Source organism: Aythya ferina (genome assembly GCF_964211825.1).
Source record: "Aythya ferina genome assembly, chromosome: 3".
Classification (NCBI taxonomy): domain Eukaryota; kingdom Metazoa; phylum Chordata; class Aves; order Anseriformes; family Anatidae; genus Aythya; species Aythya ferina.
Genome location: NC_140298.1, coordinates 113,486,504 through 113,499,503, shown reverse-complemented (window position 1 = coordinate 113,499,503; position 13,000 = coordinate 113,486,504). Strand labels below are relative to the sequence as shown.

Sequence of the window (13,000 nt, the reverse complement as noted above, 5' to 3'; positions counted from 1 at the left end):
AATAAACGGTGTATTTCTGAATAAACACATATACTTTAAATTAAGATTTTGCAAATGTCAGGTTGAATCATTCCAAAGCTGCCAGAATTCAGACTGTGCATGTATTTTGGGTAGCAATGCACTGCCAGGCACTTGGTGGTTTTACCCATGTAAATGCCTTATTTTATTTTCTTCCTCATCTTCCTCTTCTTCTTCTTCTTCTTCTTCTTCTTCTTCAATTTAAGTAGCTTGACTTTGAAAGCCTGAATTGTAAATCTGTATTTGTAATTCTGGGAAACTTTGTTTTGTAGACTTTTATTTACATTCACAGAATTATTATTTGATGCACTGTTTGCTTCTGCTGTTTTACCAGCAAGGGTCACTGGTACAACATGCATCATTGTTATGCATTGCCCTGCAGAACTGGGGTTGGGGTCTTCAATGGGTCTATTCTAATGATTAGATCACTTCACAGTAAACAAGGTTCTATAGAAATCTCTGTCCTGTGAAGATCCCATTTCCATGAGGCCCTGGTCATATTCATGGGCAGTGCAAGATGTCATTAGCTGGCACCATCATTCCATGGCACTAAAGGCATCGGGCTCTTTGCAGGAGTAACCCTGTATGGCTTTGTAAAGTCATGCTTCCCATCTCTTAGTTGATCAAATCATAAAACTGTTCCCAAATATTTTCCAAAAACTGTTGGTAACATCTCTTCCCTATATATTTCCAATTCAGTTTGGGATTCCTGAATGAAATTTTTGTAAAAGGTTACTTAAGTGTATTATTTTTCAACATGAAGTTTATTTGATATAATCACAGAATCACAGAATCACAGAATTTCTAGGTTGGAAGAGACCTCAAGATCATCAATAATGTTACAGAAGCAATCCTTAGAGAGTTTAGTTGTTGTTTTTTTTTAATTTTTTTTTTTTGTTGTTCTTTTGCTCTTGGCAGTGGCTGTGACAAAAGTGACAGTGCAAAGCACAACAGAAAGTTGTAAATCTTACTATTCCTTAGACAGTAGAACTCTTAAATTTCCACCATCCTAAATGGGAAACTGAGCCACCCTGCTTTCAGAAACTCCTACCCTTGTCTAATACTGGGGCTGCAGGATATGTATGAATTAAGCACAATGCTACTGTTATTACAATTGGGATGTATGGATGCTGATGTTTTTCAGGTCAGCCTGAAGATGCATTTCTACAAATAGTGTTTGCTGTTCCTTGGGAGTGACAACTCGGGGATCCATCAAGCAAAGAGCATGTGCCCTGATCTCTACAGCTGTCTGAAAAGGGATGCCAGCAGAGAAATAAACAATTAATGGAAGTTGCTTTTCACCACTTTAGGTTGTATACATATACATATACATGTACATATACATGTATATATACATATACATATACATTTGGCCCTCACTTCAGCTTGCTGCACAAAGCAAGGCAGTGCCTTTTAGTTGATACAAACCTCCTGACACCCAACAAAAAAAGGTTGCCATAATCTGATAACAAGTATGAGTCGTCCCTTTGATACTGTCCATCTTTTCTCCATCATGTTACACAGATCCCTCAAACAAAGCAGTTTCAGGTCCTCTTCTCTTGTCCTGGAGCTAATAGGAATGATCCAACCCTGGACCATACAGCTAAATTTTATTTTTCCCAAAAATGAATGCTGCATCCAAACCATGCCATTTCAGCAAGCCACCAAAACATGCCTAGGATATGCATAGAAGAGTGAAAATTGGCACAGATCAAACTTTCTGGGGCCATTGTCAGGATTTAACAGTGCTGATGATTGAATTAGAGGCTTTGAGATCGCTTTGTTTATCTGCATTAATGAAGCTGAACGAATTTTGCAAATCCATGCTTTTTTTTTTTTTTTTTTTTTTTTTTTTTACCTCACTTTTCCCTTTTGCAGCTGGATTCTCGACCATTCACTCCAATCCACTCCTTCCTATTCCTACCCTGGCCAGATGCTGTTGATGGGTGCAAGACCAAGAAGGAAGCAGCCTGCCTCCTTGGTTGGGGACATGGATGCACGGGCAGGGGACAGATGAAATGGAACGCAGAGAGCTGAAAGATGCATATGCCTGTGGGAATTTTCTTGAGAGAAAGAACAAGTAGAACTTGTTTTTTTGATGGTGTGAGTTTTTAAAGAAAAATATAAGACATGCTCCAAATCTTAACTCTACTTTGTGCCTTTGCATACTTAGTTATCTCTTACTGTACCAGAGGGCTAAACTTGAGTACTACAAGCATGAAGTTTAAGAAATCAACTGTAAAGATGCAGAGATATGTCCACAGATGAGGTTTTCTGACCTCAAAAAGTGATCATGGGGGTCTGGGCTGCCTCTGTTGAGACTTTGCATAGAGTCATAAGTGAGGTTCACACTAGTGATATGGCAAACATCTGACAGACATAAATGTGATGGCACCAAACACCACTGCCTCATCATGCCATTTTGGATATGTTTCCCTCTTCCTTTCCAGCATACCTTCCAAACAAAATAATTAAATACACAGAAGAGCTAAATGTGCTGGAACAGAGTGAGTGTGGAAATAATGAAAACAATTCAGCTAAAAGAACTGTTTTTATGTCCATTCGTTGGCTGCACCTTCCCCTGCCAGGGTACAACACAAAGGAAATCTCTGCAGCTGATCTTGGACTTCACAAACTGAGGGATTATGCACTACAGATACTGACAGCCCCTTTACTTACAGCCCTGGCAAACGCCACAGCTGTAATCTCCTCTCTGCGATAAAGTCCATCAATCTTATTCTTACACCAACCCATTCCCCTCTGCCCCTCAGACAGAGCTGGAAGAGAAGCCCTTCTTAGGAAGGCTGCTAAAATCTTTCCTTCCATGTTGCCCTCCTTTTTTAACTCACTCTTTTGGCTGGCCTCCCATCCAAGTAAGGTCAACACATATCCATTTTCTGTGCTGAGCTGACTAGTTTTCAATAACAATTTCTCCTTTGTTTTGTAACAGAAATCAATAAAACTTCCCCCCTCTCATATTGGCCAAGATTCCAGCAACGTCATTCACTCTTTATTGTTGCTACTGCTTTGTTTTGTTTTCCTTTTCCTTTTTTTTGGCAAGTCACAGATCAATTTAACAAGATGAAAACAACTTAGACTTTCACTCAAGGTAAAATCTGCACTTTATAACCCAGGATGTAATTTACAATCCTGTCATTAAGCTCTGTTAATCCTATTATTATGAAGATAAATAATTACCCATAGCGAAGAAAGGGATTCCCAACAGAGTAGAATTATATTTTCCATCAGTAATGAAAAATATCCCTGCCGCAGTGACACTGGAAATACAGATAGTGAGTACTCCCAAGAGTCCCAGGAAAGGTTTGCTACGCAGGCAGTCCTTCATGGAGCTCGAGAGGGTAGCAGTCAGGAGGATCAGCATCAGGCTCACCAAAATCTTGCCCCTGGCCAAGAGACTGGTCTGGTGGAAGTCCTTCCAGAGGCTGAAGGACGCTAGTGAGTAGAGCTGCAGATCTTGGTGATCCAGCTGCATCTTGTGCATCAGTTTACAGAATTCACTCTCCCACTTCTCCCCAATGAGGTCCTGGGTGACAGAGCCATACGTTTGGAGGTAGTAAGTGATTTGGATGGCTCTGGCTGATTTGACTCTCTGGTCCTTGCTGTTGGGCACTTCCATGACCCCTCCGAGCTGGTGGCCAATAAAACTGCTCCTTCCATCCTGGGAGGGAAAGTAAAAAGATGAGCATGTGGTTATCCTGTGTAAGATGTGTCACAGCGATACTGATTGAATCTGCGCTTCTTTCACAGACAGGCTGAGAGCTTGACTCAAAGGCCACTGCAGTCAATAGGAGTCGTGACGTTCACTTCAGTGGGCTTTGGGTCACATCCCTGGTCCATGCCACACTTCTCTCTGTTCCTTATTCATTATAGACCTATTTGCAATTCTGTGTCGCAGCTCAGGGACTGCCCAGATACTGCAGTCCCAAATGTTCAGGGACAGAAATGTTGCATGCAAGCTCCTCATGCCAGGGAAGAGGAGCCCTTTTCCACATTTTAACTTGACAGACAACAACAAAATTCCAATTACTGAAGTATGAAAAGTTGGAAGCTGGAAGATTTGCAATTTTCTGACACTCAGAAAATGGTTTTAAAGAGTTGGAAATGTATAGAAAAATGGGGTTCTGGGTCCTTAGTACAAAGAGTACCTTAATGTAGATAGATCTGCAAAGTTTAATAGCTACTCTTGTTCTAGAACAGTATAAATAAAATCAGACTCTTCCATTTGCTTATTTGATATTTCATGGATTTGATGGAACAGAAATAAGAATATACCTTAGCCCTTGATTTAGCTATGATTATATATGTATATTTCACTAACATAAACCTTACCTGGTATCTCTTATTTCAGTATATGCTAGAACATAGAGAGTCCACAAAAACAAGTGAAGGAGACACCAGGTACACTCTGAATCTGCTGCTTCCCCTGTCTCCCCCTTCCCCCCATCCCCTCCCTTTTTTTCTTTCTTATTTTTAGTAGAGTTATCTGCTCACAATTAGATGGTTGTTGTTGGTTGTTTGCTTGCTTGTTTTTTTTTTTTCTTTTTTTAAATATTTTTATTTATTTTTATTTTTTTAGGAACAATTAATAAAACTTTTAAGCCACGGGTTATGCTAGTTCTCTAGAATATCTGTGATCTGCCCCTTTCACATCAGGGTGAGCTTGTGTGGATTTAGAAGATCAAGCCCCTGTTGCAAAGTAAGGAAGAAGACTCAGTACATTGGATAAAAATGCCCTAGCACAAGTAATCTCTTTGAACAAAATAACTCTAAAATGAGGGATTAAATGTCTGCAGAACACCAAATAACAACATTTCACTTTTTTTTTTCTTTTTTCTGTAAATGGGATTAAAAGTTCTCAGATTTCTTTCCTTTCGTATTTAATGAAAACATAAAATTCTCAAGCCATTTAATATATAAAACATCTTGCAGCAGTGAGGTCACATGAGATAATACTCTTTGCCTAGATTTGCTATAGGAACAAGCTGACTGACAGCTTAAATCTGGGAGATGCTCCGCCCTACACACACATGGAGCCGTCATCTGAAAAAAAGCCAGAAGCATTTGGGAAGGTGCTTTTATCATCTATTATGCCAAACATTAACTGTTTCTAGAAATACCTGTGCTGCACTAAGGTTGCTACCTGAATTTGCCAGACCTGTGCAGGAGGTTACTCCTCCTGTTCCTCATGATTCCCATCCTAAGGAAAAATGAATGAAGCAAGATACCAGGCTTTATGAAACATAGATGTCTTCTGGGACATCTGCCCATACAACTAATAAATATCAGAAATTGAGAGATAGTGCTGAAAATATTTTATATACTCACCTTGTCTGTCTCTTGGTATGCAAAGGAGGCAATCCTCCCACTGAGAAATTTCTCACTACGCTTGCTTTCATGGCAAGAGCTCATACTGTTTCTAGCATTTGCCCAGGGAATGTGACGAAGTGCTTTTCAGAAGTTCATTTTTTCCCTATTCCCAGTTGTTATTTCCCATTGAAATAATGGCTTCTGGCGAAGTATCCTGGCACTAGCTGACGCAAAAGGTGATTTGCAGTCTAATGCCAGCTTCTCAAATCACCTGAAGACTCATTACAAATGTCATATAAGCAGAAGCAGCTAGCACAGAGGGGCAGCGGGTGCTGTTTGGACTCCAAAAATCCTTCTCCCTGGCATTTCATGCTAGAAACCCATTTTGATTCAGTATTTCTACTATTGTTACTTTTTTTTTTTTTTTTTTTTTTTTTTTTTTTTTTTTTAAGAAGGGTCATATCTAACACTCATACACTCACAAAAGGTATGTTTCCAAGCTGATAATTAAATCTTGAGCAATGCAGTCCCTGCTCACATCAGATGCAACTCTGCAGTTAAAAAAATCCCCTTTGGCACCGCTTTGAAATTTTAGGGAGAAATGTCATATTTCCTCAGCATATATGCAGTATTGACATTCAAACATTTTCAGTCACTGCAGGATACTTAGCAGCACAGCTCCCATTTCAGACAATGGACTGTAATTCAGATTTCATTGATTCACTATGCAGCATGCACCACAAGGTTACGGGAAACTTTGCGATGACCATCTGCCTTCCCCTCTGTGAAAAGTGCACTGAACGACGGCAACATTTCAAAAGAGGCAGCAGAGCAGGCACAAATAAATCATGTTCTACCGTATCTCCCATGAAACGGAAGATAACGGCTATTTGTTACACTGATGTACAATAGAGCACCCAGCTCGTATGTCAGCAAAATAGAGAGAGAGCTTTCAGAGGGAATCAAGAAAATCACAGACGGTGAATATGTTTGAGGTCGTTTTGTTCGTCCCCTTCCTACCAAAGACTTTCTAGCTATGCAGGTGTTTTGCCTTTGATGTTTTTATAGCATGTAAATATAAATCTGCCACTATGGCATTTGGGAAAATGAGGAACTGTTCTAATACAGCTCAAATGCTCCAAGAGAGAGAAAGGTCCTAGGCAGGGCTAACACATCAATGGTTACAACCTCAGCAAGAAAGAAAGGAGTGAAAAATTATTGCCGTTCATCCCATTTTATGGATGTGGGCTGAAGTGTAGAAAAATAGAGACCAAGGATAGCCACCTTAACCTGTAGCATTTCCTAGTGGCTTCCAATCCAGGGACCTAACTAGCCCTCCGTGACTTGTACGCACTTCAGGAGAGTTATTCAGCAGCCCAAGTTCTCAGTTGTCCTCCGGGACCACTTTGAAGGAGACATGAATTGCTAAGCTTGTGGACTAGGCCTAAGGCTTGGGAAACAAAATGAGGTCAAAGTGACCTCTGTAGATGAGGCCTGAAGACCAAAGGGCTATTGAACAGGATCTCTAATTTGGCCTAGTTCCTCAGTGGAAAAACAAACAAATTAAAAAAATAATAATAATCCCTTTTTTCATTATTTGGCACTTTCTTCATGGTATATGTTGATATGATGCTGGTTTTAAAATTTCATAATAATAGTTTTTTGTTTCAGACTACAGGTTCCTTCTGTGATTTACCTGCAGATGTTGCTCCTCTCTGATCTTGTACAAAGGAAAGCAGACACCCAAAATAGAGTATTAACAATACTTATTGGTTGTATAGCCTTTAACACCCATGTTTCTCCAAGGCACACAAGATGATAACTTTCTTTTGCCTGAATTTCAAATTCCCAGACTGTAACTTTGTGTTTTCTTTCTCTTTCTTTCTCTCTTTCTTTCTCTCTCTTTCTCTTTCTTTCTTTTTCCTTTCTTCTTTCTTTTTTTCTTTCTTACTGTCTAGCCTAATCAAAGCTTCATGGTCTCTGTTCTACTAGGGTACAAAAAGGCCCATTGTCCATTCTGATGGCAGCCAATTCTTTTCAGAACTGATCATGTTTAAAAATAGTATGAAATATAAATGACTTGTTGGGTAATGTGATATTTGATTTTTAACAGAGGCCAAGTAAAAAATCTTTGCTTCAGTGGAGACTGTTGTATTGTTTTTTGCTCACTTCTCTCTCTTTTCCTAGATACCCCAAAGCCATCCGACAGAACATGACAGGCTGAAACCAGCTGCTACTACTGAGCTAAACATCTTTTACTGGTGCTAATGTAGTCATAGATCCTCTGTGCATTTAGCCCAAAGAGGTACCTGAAATGCTCCCCTACTATTAAATTACGCTGGGACCTTTATCCCCAACTTGCTGTTTTTGCACCCTACTGCTTGCTACACCACTCCCATTCTAAGCATCTTTGCAGGGTCTTTGTCACACAATTTCTCTTTATTTTTATTTTTATTTAACTGATAACTCTTATCAACTGGAGTGATATAAAATTATCAATCTACATTATAGTGGACATGGTACTAGGGGACATGGTTTATAGGTGGACTCGGTTGCGTTGGGTTGGTGGTTGGACTTGATCTTAAAGGCCTTTTTCAACCAAAACGGTTCCATGTTTCTATAGCAATGCACATACAATGCATGAACTCCTAGTTAAACTCTGTTTTATCTTAAAAGCTAAAAAAATATTCAGCAGACCAGGGATATCTGTTGAAATATATTCTGTGATAAACATCTTAATGAGATCAATGCAGCTGTTTCTTGCCTTGATAAGGACATCCCCATTCTACCAAATGCAGGTCATAGATAATATTACACTAAAATCCACATAGATTAGGATGAATTTTGTTGCTTTAGTTCACGAAAGGTTTTCAGGGTAGAAACAAAACAAAACAAACAAACAAGCAAAAAGCATACTTCCTTATTACCTTAACATTAGTTAAGGTTTAACATATTGGGTTGCTCTTGCCTCCTTCTAGACTTAAAGTAAACCTTTGGAGGGAGTTCTCCCTCACCAGATAAATTTCTCTGTCTCTGCCCCTAATATATCCATGAAGATTTTACACCAGTTGATCCCAATTGCAAAGCCACCAATTACCAATCATTCCTGAAGCATCCCTTTGAAACAGTCACATGTAATAATGATCTATGCCAGTAGAGCAGTTTACCTGCCCTCATTGCTGTGTTGGTGCTCTTGCACACACACCAGTCTGCTTGCTGTGCTTGTCCCTGTATGCTTCAGGAAAATCTACAACTCTTCTGAACTGCTCAGCTATGGGTAAACAGTTCAGAACAAGTGATCCCCAAGGGCAACACATTCAAGGTAAATTTGCACCTCAGCTGACTGGGAACAGGAATGAAGCAATAGCCATGTTTGCTCAACAAAAAATAAAATGTATGAAAATGGTCATAAGAAGCTGTCTAGGAAATAGAACCCTAGATCTCTGCTGCAATAAAGAACAATTAAGTTATTTCCAGCTATTTGGCAATGGTGATGTTCAGCTCACCAGCTATTCAACTAAACAAATTTTATAAGCTTCGGGAAGAGGCAGGCACATCCAGAGGATGATCTGCCCCATCATAAGGTATGAGCTGAGAACAGACTTGCCCTATGCAGGTCTCTCTCCATTTACAGCACAGCCGCAAGAGTACTCGGACTTGATCCTAAATTTTATCAGGCTAAGAAGTCAGGAGAGATTAACCCACCCCCAGCGAAGGATGGAAGAACAAAGCTAGAAGAACTGGCTAGCTGCCAGTGTTGACATCCCTGGCATTTATTAGCCCCTTCACTGGCATGTCCCACAGGTTAATAAACATACAGAGCTTGAACACCCTACCAGGGATAGTAAGGACATCTAGAGTGATTTTTAAGTGCAGGACATGGGTACCCAGAACTCCCAAAAGACAACCAGAAATGTCTGCATTTCTTTCTGATGAGTGTGGGTTCGTGATCCTTTCTCTTACTGTTTTGGGTTTTCTAGTTTTCATTCAGATAATTTGAAAAGAGACAAAAACAGGAGAAAAATATTTCAAGAGATTTATATATCCTAGGATTAATAACAGAGAATGCAAATCATTCCTAGCCCAGATCCACTTCTTCCAAGTAAATCAAATTGTGGAGGAATTCAAAAAGGTGGAATAGCAAAGTGTGATTCCTATCAGAGATCTCTTCTCTGCAGAAGAGATTCAATATTCCAGGTGCTAGATATACAGCATTTCTGAGTAGTCTTCCCCACTTTGTTCCTCTAGTATCACCACTGGGTTTTTAAACTAGTCAGCTCTGTCAAGTGAAACCTTTTGAAAGGGGGAGGCTGGAGGAAAACCTGAAAAGGGTGTCCCTTCTCTTTCTGCTTCCCATGTACATCCTGTACATACATGTACATCCATGTACATACAAGATAAATAATCTCAGCGACTAACTCACTCTGCACCAAACCTTCCCTCCTCGGCTGTTTCTCACCTTCATGTGCTTTTCAAGTCCTTGTATTCTTTATCCTATCTTCAAGCTCTTCCTTGCTAAACTGACTCCTTCACTATCAAGGTCAAACTCTTGCTTTGTCCATCTCAGAGCCCAGACCAGTTCCTCTGGGAAAAGAGAGATGGATTTATTGCTCAGCTCAATCCCGGAACAGCTTTGCCACTGCTTGGCCTAACCTGCACCGAGGACACAGTGGTGTCCTTGAAGCTGCTGGGTAGTACCCATGTTGGCTGAGACTACACACCCCCCTGGTGTGTGGAAGGGAATTGCTGGAGGATAGAGGTTATAGGCAGCACAGAAAGGACTGCAAACACTGGGAAGTAATTATGGGGCACAGCTGATCTATCTGCCCTTTAATACTCTCTCCACCAGCAGCAGGATTTCAGGCACAGCAGTGAAATAGCTTTGTACTGATGGTGCAGGCAGCGGGAGGTGGGTGCACCCCAGCCCTGTGGGATAGATGTAAGATGGATAAAAGGCACAGCTGGCTTTGGGTGCCCAGGCTGGAGACTGGTGATATGGTTTACTCGACAGGAGAGGAAGAGCCCTGCAGTGGCTGGCTCAGCACAACTGGCTGTCGGTGACACTGGTTTGCCTTCCCCAGGGAAGTCGCGTTGGCAGGACCTCTCAAATTGTGCCTAAGCCTGGGTGTGTAAATCTAGCAAGTCAGTCTTAAAATACTGCCATCCTCTTGTTTCCAGCAGGCACAGAGCCACAGCTCCCTCCCCACTGCTCTATTGTCCTCTGAGCTTGTGCTCTGTCCTGTCCAGGATGGAAAGCCTTGAAAGCAGTCACCTTGAGCTCAGCACTCTGCTTTTCACAGCTTTTTCCTGTGAGTGGAGCTTCTGTGTTAGCACAGAGCAGAGTCAAGCTGCATCCCAGTAACCCAGCTCCTAAATACCCCAAGATGAAGGATGACAGCAAAAATAATCAACGCAGACCAGCAGTTGCCCCAGCCCATCCATGAATGGATTCATGTCAGAGGGATGGCTATGGGCAATCTGACAGAATGGGGAGTGTGCGTTGTAGGGTACATAGAAAGAAAGTGGACAAAGGTGCTAAAGAAGTAGATTTTGTAGCAAATGCAAAATAAAAGTGGGGCTATGGAGCAGGGTTCCTTAAAGAGCCTGAAAAAAGGGAGCTGGGAGGGAGAAAATACAGTGTGAGAGGTAATGAAGGCAGCAGTTGCATCCTGTGAGCAGCCGAGCAGCCTAACCATGATGTGCCACTAGCAGCTGCTCAGTGCAGCCCTGCCTGAGAGCAGCACTGTGGACTGTCACCTCCCTGCATCTCCTCGATCTTTCCCACCTCCCTGGGCTGCTAAGCAGAGAGCAGAGTGCTTCCAGACAGCTTCAGCTACCCTAAGCTCAACACCACAGAAGAAAAAGTTGCAAGTATTTCCACCCCCAAAATTATAGAATCATAAAATATCCTTTGTTGGAAGGGAATCACAAGGGTCACAGAGTCCAACTTCTGGTTCTGCACAGCACCACCCAAAATCAGATCCTGTGTCTAAAAACGTTGTCCAGATCTTTCTTGGCAGCTTGGTGCTATGACCACTACCCTGGAGAGCCTGTCCCAGTGCCTGACCACCCTCTGGGTGCAGAACCTTTCCCTAGCACCCAGCCTGACCCTGCCCTGTCCCAGCTCCATGCTGTTCCCCCAGGTCGTGCTTCACACCATGCCTGCTCCCAAGCAATGGGAGTTTGCAAGCTCCATGCAGCTGTACCATAACACTCTAGACTTACGTGTGGACCTGTGGGGGGTGTTTCAAGCCCCATCTCCATTTCTGGGGGTCTCACCACTGTTCTGGAACAAGTTGACATGCAAAGGGTGTGCAGTGTGGGAGAGAGATGAGGTGGCATGAATAACTCCAGCACTGTCTCTGGTCTGGAAAGCAGCCGGGACTGTGACTGCAGATGGGTGTTTTACCTTTACTGTGCACAGGAGCCATGGCCTGATTACTGGAAATTTTTGAGCAGGGACATATTCCCCCACCTGCCCTATTTTCAGCCCAGCTCGATAGCAGTGGGATGGAGGGCAACAAACCAGGAACTTCATATTAAGGTGCAGCGATTTGCCCCCAAACTGTTTTTCTACCCCAGGATCCCCATGCTTTCTCACATCAACAAGCTGGACAGAGTTCATATTTTTCATATTTTCAAATCCTGCTTTATGACTGACTTACAAAATGAGACGCCATATAGCTTTAGGAGTTCTGCATTGGATGGTACAGTTGTGGCCCTCTGGCTGTGCAAACTGGGACCACTTCTATGCCTCTGGCAGGTGATAAGCCATGAATTCAGCTATTCAGGTCCAATTTGAAGAGTTGAGCTTTTCTCCCTTGTCTTGTGCACAGCTATTGTTCATCCCCAAGGATTTTCTTTGTGCCAAGGAGAAAAGTAGGAATGAATTTCTAAGGAGGGAGCACTGGCTCAAGGGAGATGTGCAAAACAGAAGTGTTTAGCTATAGACCATTAACCCATCACACTTACATATGCAGGCATGTCAAGGAAGAACACATTTGCCAACTTTCATATTTGGCAAGCTCTCAGAATCTAGAGCATGGATATTTTATATTAAAGAACAGTTCATATTAATTCCAATTTCATATACAGCTCAAACCCTATGCTAAAAAATGTTCAAAGGAAGGCAAGAAAATTATAGGAAGTATAAATACATATATATATATATATATATATATTTTTTTTTTTTGGTGCAGACCAATGGTCCATGTAGTCCAGTTTTCATGTCTAAGGCATGACACACCACCGAGATAGTTGGTTCCATAATACAGCTAGAAAATGCTTTGGGGGGTTCCATAGATATTGTGGGCCTTCCTGCTCTTTAACAAAAGAAAGACTGAAATGAGCTGCTGGAAAGAGGGAGAAAGATCACACCTGTCCAATTTTTAACAAAGAAATCTTTCTCCTAGATGCAGGGATTTGAATGAAATTGGCAGAAAAGTATAAGCAAGGTTAATGAATCAAAGCTGTCTTGCCCCAGTGACATCCAAGAGCATTTTATTATTTCAAGACTGCCATGGCTTTCTTCATATGGGTGTAAATAGGACAATATTCCACCAGATTTTTTTTTTCTATTGGATTAGTCTTAAAGCTTCCCTGATGTCCATGCAGTTATAGGTAAAACAAGAACTTAATTTCTAAAGTAAAAAAA

At 41.4% G+C, this 13,000-nt stretch overlaps 1 protein-coding gene across 4 annotated transcripts in view; it reads right to left on the bottom strand.

Moving 5' to 3' along the window:
- Nucleotides 1-13,000, bottom strand: part of PTCHD4 (patched domain containing 4) — a 129,879-nt gene that overhangs the window by 100,666 nt on the left and 16,213 nt on the right. For all 4 annotated transcript variants that reach the window (XR_014692093.1, XM_084516305.1, XM_084516306.1 and 1 more), the window contains exon 2: nucleotides 3,217-3,697. Coding sequence is in view for 3 of the 4 variants with exons in the window: in XM_084516305.1 (XP_084372431.1) it covers nucleotides 3,217-3,697 (481 nt within the window). In the remaining variant the exon portion in view is untranslated. The remainder of the gene's footprint in view (nucleotides 1-3,216; nucleotides 3,698-13,000) is intronic.